Source organism: Poecilia latipinna, unplaced genomic scaffold (genome assembly GCF_001443285.1).
Source record: "Poecilia latipinna isolate Pla-1442-1.1 unplaced genomic scaffold, P_latipinna-1.0 Scaffold2574, whole genome shotgun sequence".
NCBI lineage: Eukaryota > Metazoa > Chordata > Actinopteri > Cyprinodontiformes > Poeciliidae > Poecilia > Poecilia latipinna.
In genome coordinates, this window is record NW_015115190.1 from 1 (window position 1) to 15,528 (window position 15,528).

The 15,528-nt window shown below is 40.4% G+C and overlaps 2 protein-coding genes across 3 annotated transcripts in view; one reads left to right on the forward strand and one right to left on the reverse strand.

Moving 5' to 3' along the window:
- Window positions 1–1,174: 1,174 nt before the first annotated feature.
- Window positions 1,175–6,577, forward strand: LOC106938354 (SWI/SNF-related matrix-associated actin-dependent regulator of chromatin subfamily A-like protein 1; the record flags this gene model as incomplete). The annotated part of the gene is made up of 10 exons (XM_015020376.1): window positions 1,175–1,336; window positions 1,423–1,488; window positions 1,860–2,000; window positions 2,359–2,586; window positions 3,772–3,842; window positions 4,049–4,151; window positions 4,403–4,585; window positions 5,686–5,786; window positions 5,932–6,028; window positions 6,174–6,577. Coding segments are annotated over 10 exons (1,353 nt in total), but the record flags the coding sequence as incomplete, so codon positions are not given.
- Window positions 6,578–8,467: 1,890 nt separating this feature from the next.
- The window catches only part of LOC106938355 (thioredoxin domain-containing protein 3 homolog), a 19,631-nt gene continuing 12,570 nt past the window's right edge, over window positions 8,468–15,528 (reverse strand). Inside the window, exons 10-17 of one of the 2 annotated variants that reach the window (XM_015020377.1) lie at window positions 14,395–14,549; window positions 13,909–14,270; window positions 13,606–13,750; window positions 13,422–13,529; window positions 11,759–11,910; window positions 11,525–11,669; window positions 8,866–9,128; window positions 8,468–8,664 (exon numbers count right to left, since the gene is read on the reverse strand). In XM_015020377.1, coding sequence (XP_014875863.1) covers window positions 8,588–8,664; window positions 8,866–9,128; window positions 11,525–11,669; window positions 11,759–11,910; window positions 13,422–13,529; window positions 13,606–13,750; window positions 13,909–14,270; window positions 14,395–14,549 — 1,407 coding nt within the window. In that variant the 3' untranslated portion in view covers window positions 8,468–8,587. The remainder of the gene's footprint in view (window positions 8,665–8,865; window positions 9,129–11,524; window positions 11,670–11,758; window positions 11,911–13,421; window positions 13,530–13,605; window positions 13,751–13,908; window positions 14,271–14,394; window positions 14,550–15,528) is intronic. The other variant, XM_015020378.1, reaches the window with a different exon arrangement.

Below are 15,528 nucleotides of genomic sequence, written 5' to 3' on the forward strand. Positions count from 1 at the left end.
ACTATTTTTCAACGTTGATTTAACATCATGTGCTATCTGGGTACTTATTAAATCATTTAGACCATTTCAATTTTAAAATTCCCTACCTCTCCAGAATACAATATAATTTTTTTTTCCCATTGTTTTGTCGGCATTTTTTTTTTCATGTCAAATTATATACATGTTTGTATATGTGCAGGAAATTAGTGTAATCATGGATTTGGACAAGTTAAATCACAGTCGAATGTCATCAGTAAAGCCAAAAACACTGAACGTCTTCATCCTTTTCATTTTACCCTGTTAGCCATGTGATTCAAGTCTTTTGTTACTGAGACGTGATTCTTTTCCTGCTGAACACTTGTCTGGATCAGAACGTAAATTAAGTCTTGTCTGAACTCAGAAAATGCCTTCAGGGTGTAAACTCTGGTGTGCAATAAGTGCACGTTCTTCGAATTAAATACAAAAGTTTGTATCAGATTTCAGCATTTGGAACAGAATGGGGGAAAAGAATGCAGTTGTATTACGAGTTTAGTGGAAACACAACTGTTTTTACACATCCTTATTTTCTTTTCTTCCCCCATACTTCTTCTCAACTGGAATACAGAAGTAAAATGTATTTGAGTGTTAACTCTGTTAATTTGGCCTCGCTTCCCTCGACTGAGTTGTTCCTCTCTGAACAAACCCATCCCCCCCTGTGGGAAATCACAAAGTAAATTTCCCTTCTTAAAGGACATTTCCATGGACATTCAGTCAGCTTGAAAGGCGACTGACAAGTAAATGGGAAGTGATTTGGGGGGAAAAAAACGGCGGCGGTGGAGACTTATGGGTTCATTGAGCCTGAATTGCTGGTGATTTCTGACAGCATGTCACCTGTAGGACACAAAGTAGTGAATAATAGCTATAAAAAGCGAACTGTAGCTCACGTATGTATCCATATCCGCATGCAGCGTCATCTGGTTGGCGGTAGCTATATCTAATGGTCATTGGGTAACAGACATTATCATTGTCTAAAAGATAAAAATCTGAATTGCTTGTCCTTTGGCTATAATATACCACCTGGGTTAAGTTTTTGTCCATCTGACAAAGAATAATAGCATTTTCTACACCTTCTCACATCAGGGCTTCAAACATGACCTGTGAATCTTAATAGTTGTGGTTTCTTTTGAGGTGGTCCCTTAATGATTCATGCCTGTAGGCCTTCAGACGCTGGCTCCCCTCCCTGAGTCCCGACAGCATCAACGTGGCGGTAAAGGCCAAAGAAAACATCAGGTCTGGTTTGGTCAACATCGTCAGCTACGACCTGCTGAGCAGGATGGACAAGCAGCACGCAGGTCCTCCCTTCAATGTCCTCATCATGGTGAGCTGCTGTTGAATCGGCTCCTCGTCAATGATCCGTTAGCTTCTGTCTTTTGAAAAATGTTTCAAGCAACAAAATATGTGCAGGACGAGTCTCACTTCCTGAAGAACATGAAGACGGCTCGTTGCAAAGCCGCCTTACCTCTGCTGAAGGTGAGAAAAGAGAATTTGAACCTTTGGAGGTTACAAAGGGTGGAAGTTAACTTTCCAGCAGCAGAATTGACCCTAAACGTACAGCCCGAGCTTTGATGGTTTCGATTAAAGCATTTTTGTGTGTTAGAATGGCCTATATAAAGTCCAGACCTAAATTTAATTGAGAATCTGTGGCAAGAAAATTGAGGATTTCTCTTTATCCAGTCTGAATGAGTTTGAGCTGCTTTGCAAAGAGTGATGATCGAAACATTAATTGTCTGTATTTTGCAAAACTGATCGATATCCCTGAAGACTTGCAGCCGTAATTAAAGCAAGAGCTGGTTCTCCAAAGTGGTGGCTCTTTTTTTTTTTTTTTTTTTTTAAATCCTCAGGCGGCGAAGAGAGTGATCCTTCTGTCGGGTACCCCCGCAATGTCCAGACCCTGTGAGCTCTATACTCAGATTCTGGCCGTCAAACCCTCACTCTTCCCTCGCTTCCACGAGTTCGGGGTGCGCTACTGTGATGCCCGACAGGTAACATATAAAATCTCATAAGCACTTGAAGGCATTAAGTTTTTACTTTTCTGTAATTTTTAGAAGATTCTCAGACTTTGGTTAATGTTTAATTCATGTGTCTGTGTCACATTTGGTTATTTCTATTTGCATCCCTGCTAAGCCCTTAAAAGGTAATGTTTAATTTAGTGGAATCAACCAAAAAACACATGATGAAAAGAGATAGTTGGATCAGTACTTAGACTAGATATCGGATCTTTTCTTATCAAGTTTTTATGAGCAAAATCTAGTTTGCCCTTTTCTGTGTCGTCTGCATCTCTTTTCAGTCGGTTCATTTTTCCCATCATCACATTTGCTCTCTGGTCTTTTCTGCCTCCAGCACCAGCAGAAGACTTGGGGCTGGGACTACTCAGGCTCCTCTAATCTGGGAGAGCTAAAGCTGTTGTTGGAGGAGTGTCTGATGCTGCGCCGCCTCAAGTCTGACGTCCTGTCCCAGCTCCCGTCCAAGCAGCGCAAGGTGGTCACGGTAACCATTGAAGGGGTCAGCGGCCGCATGAAAGCTGCCCTCTCGGCTGCAGCCAAGCAGCTGACCAAAAGTCATCGCAGTGTAAGTCAACTGTTATGTTGAGCTTTTTTTTTTTAAATAAACCCCAATATTACCCTGCCAGGTTAAGAAAAAAAATAAATAAAATTATTGTATTATTTATTTATAACACTGTGCAATAAATCAATTTTATCATCAATTTTTTGGTTACTGAAGATTTCATTTTTGGAAAATCTGGATTTTTTTTTTTTATTTATCTTTTTTCCCATGAATTCCTCGGGCCGCCATCTTGTTTGACGAACCACTCCAAACGAGCAGTGGTTAACCACCAAGCATATTCATCTGTTAGTATGGCCTAGTCAAAGACTAGATGAAAATCTAATTGAAAAGGTGAAGCAAGGGTTGAAATTGGAAGTGTGAAAGGTTCCCTCAGTATTTTTGCTTGAAAAACCTTTTGCTGAAACGTGTATGTATTCATACACGTTTTACCGTTTTCGGATTTTTATTAAAAAAAACAAAACAAAACAAAAAAAATTTTTCTTCCACAACGGAAACGTAACCTCCTTTGTGTTTGTCTGCTATGTAAAAAAATCCCATTGAAACTGGTTGTTTGTGATTGTAATGTGATAAGATGCGCACAACAAAGTATCTGAGCTTGTGTCATGAATCAATTGATATTTTCTAATCAGTAATTCAAAGTTAGCAATGCAATAAGGAGTTACTGTAAATATAATAGAAGCAGCCATTCGTGGAAAAAAACAACAACTTTTTGTTTAGAGTGATAACCTCGAATCGAATCGAATAGGTCAGACCTTATGTCTTTATTTATTTTATCCATATAGAACAGTATTAAATGAAAAATCCAAGTTTCACTGTCCTTGAATATTTTCAGCTCTAATCGTCTGATGAGTAAAACGTGATGCTGATGTGGCAGTGTTGAAATCAAAGTCTCTGGACTAAAAGAAAGCAGGAAGCTCAGTAGTTTCTTTAGGCAAGGAAAGCGGATGTTTGAGTTTTGCTCTCTGTGCATGAGGGAGTCGCTTCAAGCTTCAAACACAGAAGTGGCTTTAAACGGCGAGGAGTGCTCCAGTCGAGCCGTATTTCACTCTAATGGGGGCCAGTTGCTGAGCATGATTGTGCATAATCACAGGGCTCATCACAGTAATGGCAGTCGTATCAAATCATCAAACGGAATCCTGTCATTTCTTATCTTCTGCTCTTCCTTATCTATTTTTTTTCTTTTCTCAGAAAATGGAGGAGAAGGAGGCTCTGCTCGTCTTCTACAACCACACAGCTGAAGCCAAGCTGCAGGCCATTATGTGAGTACAGTCGCCCTTAATGTTGGAGATCAGGGAGTCAGATCAGAGCTCGTTTGATGGGTGTGGAGATAAAAATGTAAAAATGAAACCGGATCATTTGTCACAACAATGAGATCAAAGTGGATCGCGGACAGGATAAAGACTTTGTACGCAGATATTCCTATAAATCTCTGTTAAACGTCTCTGTGTTACTCCGTCACGGCCAGGGAGTACATCACAGACATGCTGGAGTGCGGCAGGGAGAAGTTTCTCGTGTTTGCCCACCACAAATTAGTCCTGGATCACATCACCACCGAACTGCTGAAAAAGGTAAATTTCCTTCACATAGCAATTCAAAAAAATTTTTCTTTTAAATGAAGATTTTATGATTCGTTTCTAAAAAAGTTTCAAAATGTAAAACTTTTGCATTCATATGAGATTAAATTACTCACACACGTTTTGAAAACCGTGTATAGTTTCACCTTCCACTTAACAATTGTATACTAAGTTGATTATTTTCGGGTTGTAATGTTATAAAAGGTACAGAAGAGTACTCAAAAGAGCTTTTAACTTCCCAACAGAACGTCAGCTTCATTCGCATCGACGGGGCGACTCCGTCAGCAGAGCGGCAGCAGCTGTGTGAAAAGTTTCAGTTTTCATCCAAGTCCTGCGTGGCCGTGTTGTCCGTCACTGCAGCTAACATGGGTCTCACCCTGCACTCTGCAGATCTGGTGATCTTTGCCGAGCTTTTCTGGAACCCAGGGGTAAGCCGTCGCAGCCAGACGTTTCTAACAGCCGACTCAAAACATACCGCACTGTCTGCTGGTGCTCTACAGTAAGCGCTGCAGTCTCTGCTTTGTATGTATGTGTGTAGCTCTGTTTGTGCCATATTTTCCAAAGCTTTGTTGCCTTGTGGCTATAAAACGTATAAATGCTCCCCTGAAAGATCAATAGATCAATACTCGGCCATTATTATGTAATAAATAAATGAGAAAGTGTGAAACCCAAGCTGCCAGGCAGGAGATTAAGGAAAAGGGGAGATCAGTGATCACTAAAAACATCCTAAAATTGCTCTGGTTAATGGATTAGTTTTATTCAGACAGAATGAAGAGAGACAAACAACCTATTAATAATTGAATAAAAAAAAGAAAAGAATCAATATGTCTGAGAAATGTTGAGGCTCTGTTTGTCCAAGAGGCTTGTATCCATCAGCTCTGGAAAAGTTTTCTGACCTGCTGTTATATTCGTTCCCCCGGCAAGTTTTGCACAGCAGATGCTTTTCTGTTGGCGTACAGCTCAAGTCGGTAAAACTCATCCTGTACCTTTTTAGTTTACAAGCTTGAATTGTAGAAAATCCAGCTGCAAGGTTTGCCTGTACCTGCCGATGTTGCTGTAAAATTTTTTAAGATTTTGGAGGCTTCTTTTTAAATCCTATGTCTGGTTCTGGTTTAATTCTGTTGGAACAAGTCCTGGAAGACTCGAAGCTACCGATACTGTACTAAGTTTGTGTATTTTCCCCCGTTTTCTACTAATTTGTTCTCTATTTCAGAATAACAAAATACTGATTACTAGTCATTTTTTTAAGACCTGTCCCACAGAAGAAATGTCTAAATATGTTGGGGACTAGATCCATAATTTATGAGATGCACTAATTTCTTCCTTTGGCAACAGGATGTCACAAAGTGCACATTTCTTATCCATGGTGTCTCATATTATTATTTTTCACTCTCGTCACCGGTCAGCAGGTTGTCTTATTCTCACAGAAGAATCCAATGATGATTTTAGTTCGGTTGTCGTCATTCTGTAGCAGCAGATGAAGCTGGAAAGCCTGCAGATCAGTGGAAATGTTGTCTGTTTCCTGCAGGTTCTCATTCAGGCGGAGGACAGGGTTCATCGTATTGGGCAGACTAGCAACGTCGACATTCACTACCTGGTTGCCAAAGGAACTGCTGATGATCATCTGTGGTACGTCTTAATTAGATGGAAGTATTATTATGTAAATTCAGAAAATATTCTTTCTTGTTAGTCATTTTTGCACATTTGCCAGCCACTAGACCAAAACTTTAGCAGTGATGTCTGCTGTCATTTAATTATTTATGTTCTGATCCAGGCCAATGATTCAGGCTAAAATGAACGTGTTGAAAGAGGTGGGTCTGTCTGAATCCAACCTTTTGGACAAAGCTGAGAACGAAAGCTTCCACTCAAAGGTAGGTTTTATGTGAACATAAACAACAATTGCATTGTTTTGTTAAATTACTTAAAATCCCAATAAATCACCTCGCTTATAAAAACAAACAAAAAAAAAAAAAACATTTGCCATGAGATGATCGTTATATCTTGTAATTTGCCCAGGACCCGAACCAGAGGAGCATCATGGAGATGTTCCAGAGATCTTTCTCTGAGGAAGATGATTTCGATGAGGCCATCCTAATGGAGGCTGCAAACGACTGGAAGGACACGCCACCAGAAGCGGAGGCTGCTCCGTCCTGCACTGGCACCAGTTTTAGCAAAGACACCCACAAAAAGACAATGAAAGACTTCTTCACCAGATGACTCTGGGAAAACTGCTGTAAATTAAGAAACTGTTTATTCCTTCACTGGAGCCAGACGTAGCTCCTGTTCTATCATGATTCAAGTTAAATGTTTCAGCTCTTTTGCAAATATAAAACACACTAGAGTTGATCTTATGTCAAATGTATGTGTTCTAACGATTAAAGGAAATGCCTAAATAAAACTCAAAAGGGTCTAAAATTGAATCAGTTCCTCAGTGTTGGTCGTTAATTAATTTCACAAATATCTCAAATGTCCCTTGGTTTAGTCATTTGATATGTTAGGGATCATGATCAATCTCCAGTTGTATCTAAGTTGTCGGTTGCCCATAGAAACACCATAAAACCTTTGTCCAGGAGGCATTTAGGTTATCCATGTTGGCAGCTGCAGCTTTTGTGGTTCCTGCGTTGTTATTGGACATCTGAGTCAATTTCCTTTCGTTGGAGGAGAACATTTGAGTCAAATGGTTAAAACTTGAACCCAGTCGGATGTTCTGGCAATAATGATCCCAAACACCAAAACTGATTTTGGAGCAGATCGATCAGCTTCAATGATTTTAAAAATGTTTGAACAGGAAGCTAAATTAAATGAGTTCTACTATTTCTGACATGAAGATTGGTCGAATATCCATCCAGAATTGTATCTTATAGATGCATTTGGCAGAAGGATATTAATTCAGATTATTTGAGGGTGTGCTGAAGGAAGATGGCTCAAATAATACTTAAAAGTTATGACAGGCGAGTGTATTTAAACGTTTAATCAAAACTGTGTTGTCTTTAACATATTGTCAGGATTCTCCAGTTGCGGTCTGGAAAGACTAGAAATTATTGTTAAACCAGGAACACTGCGGTTCCTCAATATAACACAGACACCACCCACTGATGATGTAAAATGTGATGTTTTTTTGTCTGTTTTTTTTTCATCCCTGTTACTGAATTGAAAGGCACTGTTCCCATGATACCACACATTATAATTACAAGAGAAAATGGGCTGATTTCCTTGAATTGAGCTGTTCTTTGTAATGGGAGGCGGCTGGGATTTAAAAGCAAGCAATGAAGGAAGGTCATATTATTCTAAATTGTCACTAATGAGAAAACACATTAACTCTGCAATGTGCAGATTTCCCTGCAACGAATAAATGGACATGCCAGTCGATTGTTTGACATGTAAGTTTTCCCCTCCCAGGTCTGGATATAGTCAGAGGACCAACATTTTATGTTTTCCTTTGTCCACTTAGAGAATCTCTGGATGCTGCTTGTGACATTGTGATAATAAATATAATCAGTTTCCTCTAAAGCGCTCCTTGCGTTTAGAGGGACGTTGTACAGTTTACGTGAAGGTAATATTTCCTGTTTTTCCATTTCAAAATATAAACTGAAATGCCCTGATGCCAAATGTGGGCACCCTGTGCACTGTGTACTTACTGCAGCAGCAGCCTTTTAATAAGTATGACAGCTTGTCTACTTGTGGAGCTTTCTGTTGCCAGCTGAAAACCTTTCAGTTATTTTCACTGAGGATTTTTATCCAAGCCTCCTGTGAAAAGGAGAAGTGCTGTCCTGCATGGACTCCTTATCACAGGTTTTAGACGATGTGTTTACTGCCGGTAGGTAAAGGACCACAGTCTGTAGCTTATTTTGGAGTTTGAGTTTTATTGTTTTTAAAGTCATTACGCTGAGATATTATTTGTCCTATAAGACAGCTGCCCATTGTTTTTTTTCCCTCCAATTCATTTTCATCAAATGCATCAAATATAATTTCTCCTTTCTTTTTTTTTTCTTTAAAGAATTTAAATGACCTTGCATATATGACCAGCCTTTTTTTCTAGTCATTCCCTGGACAACCTGGCCTGAAAATGTTCTTAGTAATCAAGACCTTATAGCCCTGGCTGTTCCCGTTAACTCTATTTTCTTAATTATATGACAAACTGAGAGATGGCTATTTTTTTTTCTCATAAGGCTATTTTCTGCCTTGTGGGCACAATTTTAATATTTTAGAGTAATGGTAGCTGTGAAGTAGGATATGACTGTTGAGAAAAAGTAAAAAAAAAAAAAAATGTCATTTCAAAAAGGAAAGAAAAAAAGACTAATGGTTCATATCCATTTTTTTAGATTCCCATTTTATTCCAACTTTTTACACCATTATACATGCTAAGCCACTTTTGAGACATGATCATTTAATCCCCTAATTAAAGAAACCTCATGGTGACCCTAGTGACCCTAGATATTAGAGGTGTCTTCAGTTGTAGATCTTGATATTTCTTTGTTTTCATCTCCAGAACCGCCTGGCCATTCAGCTGAAATAAACAGATCTTAACTTTAAATTTAAACTTACAAAAACGCATTTCAACCAATGAAAAACATTCCTGACGGAAATATCTCTCGCTATCATAAAAACGAAATGCACGACAAAAGAAGCGTAAATGTTTGCTGGTATGTGACGCTGAAGATAAAAAACAAAAAAAAAACAAAACAAGAATGACAAACGATCAGGATACCTGAGGTGGTTCTGCTGGTTTCGCTGTCAGCAGTTGGAGCTGCGTCTGCGCTGATGTCGCCAAAGACAAACCGGATCTTTTCCTCTGCTTGCTGCTCGTTGGAGGAACCATGAACCGAGTTGCGGAGGATGTCGGCAGCGAAGCGGGCCCTCAGAGACCATGGGGAGATTTCTCTAGCTTTCTCTGGATCGCTGGGGCCCATCATGGCCTGCCACTCCTCCACTGCATTCTCCTTGGTCAAGATGAGCATCATGCAGGGCCCACTGAAACAAACAGAGAAGGTATTTGTGGAAAGGACAAAATATTGGGCAATATGATTTTTGATCCAGCATTCTACACATGTATTACTGTCATGTCTTTATAGATCTGAACAAAACATAAGTTGTAATTTATTTGTTTTTTTTTTAAACAACCATTTTTTGTGGTATTGTTTTACTTCTGATAAGCCAGATCTTTTTGTGATCTTCTTAAGTGGTCTTGGTGAAGACTTTCTGATGATCTTTCAAATATGTTTGCTCCATTTTCACTCGTTTGTGGATTGGCCCTAATCCCTGTAGCTGATAATACAGCAGATTGTGTGGTGACTTTACTACGGAGAGAATAGGGCAAAAGGAGAAGTGTTCAGGAATACAAGAACTATCCACAGTAGAAGTGGAAAATAAGAGCAAAACCAAAAAAATTCAAAGACCTGGCTTAGGACCTTTGAGAACATTCTTCAGGCTCTGCATTTGATGTTTTTTGTTTTTTTTTTCTTTTTGCAAAAAGCTCGTTGTCAGTGATAAAACACTATTTCCCGTCAAATTGCTATACTTGGTATTTTTCAAAGATTTACTCATTAAAACAGGAACAAATTGTGTCTTTGCAACAAGTTTGAAGTGATATTGAGTGAATATCATCCTCTGGAAAACTGAAAGTCACCTGAAAAACCATTAAAAGGAACTTTGAAATTAATATGGAGTCTTGACAAAAGTTCAATCTGGAAGGCTCTTTAGCCTCACCTGCCTCATCAATCAGCGCCTCCCTCTCTTCACCCTGGACCTATCAGCGTTGGATCAAGCCTCACTTCGGCCAATCATTGTTCGAGCTCCAGTTGAAAAGGACCTCCTGGTCACAGCCTCCTCCGCTTACCAGCTGCGATCAACCCACCTCCGCCCCATCTCCACCTTCTGCTCCTGGCACTCAGGCCACATCCTTCTTCGACAGCCGCCACCAGTACAGGCCCCGGGGGGGATTACATTCCTATGCAGCATCAGGAATGTTTATCGAGCTTATCAAAGTTCCAGCTCGACATCCCCGGCCGGGGCCTGAACGCCAAAGGACTTTGTGTTTATTTTCATGTTCATTTTGTCATTAGACTCTTTTAATCGCTTTCTTTCTCCGTCTGAGTCTCTCCAGATTGAAATAATATAGCTGATTTAATTATTTTATACTAAATATAAAAGAATGTGGAGCGACAAAATTAATTTGGATTGTTCTGTAATTGCACGATAACTTTCTCAAGCAGCAGTAGTTTGCAGTTAAATAAGCTTAGAAAGGACCTTGTACAAGTGCAAGTGGAGGCTTTATGTGGCTTTTGGTTCAGATTACGATTCGTTGATTTCAAATTATTACTGCAAACTTTGCTCACAACTAGACATGAGTCATGCATGGAGGTATACAAAGATTTTGTAAAAGTTACAATCTCAAAACTGCAAATACCAAATTACTAGCGCTTTCCTGGTTGTATGGAGGACAGAAAAGCAAATCACTGCCCACCCTCCGCCTGTCACTGTGCTGGCTAAAAATGTACACTTTTCTAGTCCTTAGAAAGAAATGTTTAGTTGTTTGGAAATCTTTCACAAAAATACTAACGGGCACGGTGTGGAAACCAATGAAGCATCAGCCATCACGCCTATTAAATGTGATGTTTTTTTCTTAAACTGCATTTAGTGAGTCATGTGCCGTACGACTGCTGGCCGGCTACTGGTAACCGAGCTAATATCAGCTTACCTGTGTTACTTCATGAATGCCAGAGCAGCAGCAATAAGTATGTTTGCTTGTAAACTGACTAAATTCAGCTTTGTTTTACACTTAAAGTTTTAAATGAAAGCAATTTGAACATGTTATTCATATTTGCCTAGAATTTTTAGTTTTAACGCAATGACATTTTCATTCCAGCTTATCTAATCAGACAAGTTTTATACCAGCCAATTCCTGAAACTCAGCTCCCTGAAATAAGCTGCTAAAGAGCTGCTGAAAAATACGCTCCAGGGAAAAGTTACCCTTTAAAGCACAGCCGCCTCCCTCTAACAATTCAGCTGTTGCTAGGAGTATGTTACTCTCTTTGACTTAATCTCAACAATACAGGAACAAGAACACAATCTAAGCTCATATCAGCTCACAATCTGAGTCTGATGCGCACAGTCGCTCCTCTGCCAGCGCCCTAGCGGTTGCGTAACAACCTGGTGAAGGGACTAATCGGAGCGGAAGACAAGTCCAGAGACTGGATGTGATGTTGAACAAAGAATGAAACTGAGATTGACTTCCAAGCCTCTGGCCCCAGGCTGCCTCGACTCTGAGCTTCCAATATCACAGTATAAATTGAAGATGAGACTGGCTGTGGAAAAAGGAGCTGGTCTGTTCGCCCTGCTCCTGTGTTCGTGTGTGGGGACAAACCAACCGACACATAAAATCCACCAGCTGCGTGAAGAATGGCTTCTCCCTGTGCTCCTTGTAAAACTCCTCAGCCATCTCTCGTGACAGCACAGTCTCCTTCAGCTGCGCCACGGTGAAGCCTCTCCCCCGAATCTCTTCCAAAATCGTATCTGTCAGCATTGAGAAAATAAAAAGATACAATAAATAAAACAAAAAGAAAGTCCGGCTTGCTCAGTTGTACTGGGAGATCAAGGAGAACCTCTGTGTTCCTCCAGAGCATCGGGTTTGATGACTGCCAGCGTCCGTTGTTGAGGAAAGAAAAAGTTCAGCTCTCTTTCCGCCTCTGTAGGATTTGCGCTGCCATGTAGCTGGTTGATGGGCTCATTTTCTACAGCAAATTTGGCCCTCAGACTACATAGGAGGAGACAGAGGATTGTACTGTATGTACTGCACAGTAATAATCTTATTGAGATTGACAAACACAAAGTAGTCCAACTGGGAGGAAAGACATACATGGTTTTCCCAGGTTTTTGCCTTGTGTCCAAACATTTTGCCTCAGGGGCCAAAACTGGCAAATTTTAACTCCTAGCAGGCCACAAAATTCATAAAACAAAACATGCAAAAATCTGTTGTAATTTTTTTTCTTCATTTTTTCTTTTTTGTATTTACCTGCATAAAATAAAAAATAAAAACTTTTTTTGCAAAATCTGTAGATCTAAAACATAAAATAGGGCTTCAGACTGTCTCCTTATCAATAAAAGAAAAGCAGACCATTTCCAAATTGTTTCTATTTTGTTGTCCAAATTCTTTACCGTTTTTGATTAGTGGTCAGGGTCCAAACAGAATCAATTCAAGGCCCACCAATGGCCCTCTGGCCACACATTGGACACCTCTGATTTAGAAAATCTATGAAAGTCAAACGAGTCTTGCCGCAAATTATTCCTTAATTGGATATAAGTTTCAACTTTGCGATAAATGTATCTTCATCTGTGTTGATTTGACTTTGACTAGGCCGTTCTAACACCTGAATATGCCTGGAACTAAACCATCAGGCCAAATTCTGCCTCGCAAGCCTATTGCATTTTTTTCAAGATTTCCATTTATTTAGCACCATTAATCTTCCCATAAACTCAGATCACTTTCTCTGTCCTTGATAAAGAAAAAAAAAAATCCCCATAGCATGATGCTGCCTTCACCGTGTTTAAATTACATTTTTACTCAATATGTGACTTTTTAGGGCATTTGGCTGAACATAATCTTACTAAGGTGCATCTGATGTAATAGAGCTGAATACAAATGTATGGTTTATGTTTCTGTAATGTGAGAAAAAAGTTAAAGATGCATGAATACTACTGTAAGTCAATGCAAGACTGACCAGAAATTTAAGTTTCATCCGTGCAGAATAACAAACACTTGATGGCTTCCAGAATTTTCCAGAGGGAATGCTGTAATTCAAATGTAATTTCAGCAGTCAGATCTTTCTGGTGAGCAAATTTGAGTCATTTTCTGTGTTTCTGTTCACATCTGACCATCCTGCCGTTTTGCCATCTGGTAATTTTCACATTTTAATAAAACATCCTTAGAAAAGCCACAGAAGCCTTCGCAGGCAGGAAAAGACACAATAATAATACAAAAAATATTTTGCGGCGTAATAGCGCTGCTGGTCGAAATGAAGTTATTATGCATCTGATGTCTTTTTTTCTTGCGCGATGTTAGAGCAGCGGATACAGGATGCCAGTCTTTCATCTTGTTATTAAAACCTGAAGATTGTGAAACAGGAAGGTGAAAAGAGGAGCTTTATTTAACAAGCTGTCACACAGCTTCACCTTCAAACGTCCACCGCATTTCTGCAGGAAATTACACCGCAGTGACCCTTTGCTCTCTTCTTAGCAGCTGAATGAGGAGAGGCACGCGTGACTCACCACTCAGGATCCTCTTCTTTGGCTTCGTGAAGGTCAGGAGGGCCGAGGATGTTCTTCCAGTGATGGACAGCTCCTTTCCTGGCCAGAGCTAACGCCAGCACAGGGCCACTGTGGTCACAAAGATGGAGAATTAATGTCTGCATTGTGTGACATTTAGATTCACAGCAGCACAGGTCAAATTTACCTTGTCATGTTTCGCATAAGTGCAGGAAAGTAGTCTTCATCCACATGTTGGAAGTAAAACTGCTTGACCTGCTCTTCGGTCAACATCACCTCTTTTTGGAGGGCGACTGTGAAACCCGACTTGTGAATCTGGGCCAAAATCTCATCTGCAAAATAACAGGAGTCCCTTTAGTGATAGTGACTCAAACCCTCTGCAATGATAATTAATCACAGCCCTATACTATTAAGAAGAACAGTGATTGTGCATGGCGCTTGCACTCCCACTCAGGAGCATTTGTGCTTGTGCCTTTGGCTTGAGCCCCACCTCTGTTCTCCCTGGCAACGTCGGGCCGGATGAGAGCCAGCGTCCTCTCCACACGCTCTTCCTCCCCATCCTGCTCTGCGTCGGAGGCTGTCCTAAAGTTGGGGAAGAAGAAGGCGAGCTCCCTGCTGGCCTGGTCGCTGTCCGCACTGCCATGCACTGCGTTGAACAGCGTCTCTGTGCTGTATTGCGCCCGCAAGCTGCAGGAAGTCGGGTGGGGGGAGGAGGAAGAGAGGACCAGATGGATGCTCGGCTGGTGCTCAACCAAAGAGAAGCATAACGTTTGGGTGTGTCTGATCAAGCAGGCGAGAATGTGCTGTTCACTCCCTACTCCAGACCCAGAACTGGGATCCTTTCCAGTTATGCTGATCAACAGTGCAGAAATAAATGCATGTATGATATTTTTCACCAAACCGTAGATTTAGTTGCTTTAGTCCTCTGTTCCTTTTTCTTCAAATGTGCAACATTCGGAATTTCTTTCTTACTAACCTTTCGGGCTTTTCTCTCCTGGCCTCCTCTATGTCTGCTGGGCCAATGAACTCGCGCCATGCCGGTATGATATTGGCCGTGCCCTCTATCTGAGAAAGCACCAGAATATGGGAGGGACCGCTGGACATGAACTGCACCAAGTCCTCAAAGCAAGCCTGAAAGAAAGCAGAATAAACAAGAAGAGACTCGTTAAGGAGTCTTGCAAAACTATTTATTCTCCTTGGATCTTGTCACATTTTGTAAATTTACAACTCAAAATAATAATGTATTGTACTGAAATCCAGAGGCTTGTGGAAACTTTGGAGGAGCTGAAGAGATCCACAGTTGGGAGAATCTATGGACAGGAGCTATTCATTGTCCACTCCACAAATCTGACCGCTATGTAGTTCACCACAGATTATGAAAGGGAAATAGCAAACATTTTGAAGAAAAACTTCTGGCAACCAAAACACAACACTACATCCTAGTACTGAGGCACAGTGGTGGCAGCATTATACTGCAGGCAGGGCTTGCTTTTTCTGCAGCAGGAGACGAAAAGCTGTCAGAGTTGATGGCTGGGGTTCAACCCAGAGCAGTTCTGGAGGAAAACAAGCTAGAGACTGAAAAACATGTTAGACTGGTAGGATTGAGGTTCACCTTTCAGCACGCAAAGAACCTATTTAAATAGAATAAGAGCTAGACTAGAATGTTTTAGATCAAAGCATACGTGTGTTAGAATGGCCTAGTTAAAGGGCAGACCTACTGAGAATCTGTTGCAAGGCTTGAAAATTAATTTGCAGATGCATTCCATCCAGTGTCACTTTTATTCACTTATTTTGCAAACAACAATCTTTTAGTCTCTAGATGTGCAGAGCTAGAGGAGATTCATGCCAGACGACTTGCAGCTGCAACTGCAGGGAAAGCAAAAGATGGTTCAAGAAAATATTGACTCAGTAGAGGCTGCCACATTCTGCCTTTTTTTATGTGTAAAACCTTTAGAAACTATTTTTAACATTTTCTTCATCACTCTATTACAGAAAATCAAAACTAAGGTTTATGAATGTGTCAAAATAAAATGTGAGAGACGAGTATGAAAGTGTTTTCAAGTCATTGTATGGACACTCACAGCTTCTCATTTGATGGAAAAACTCATAT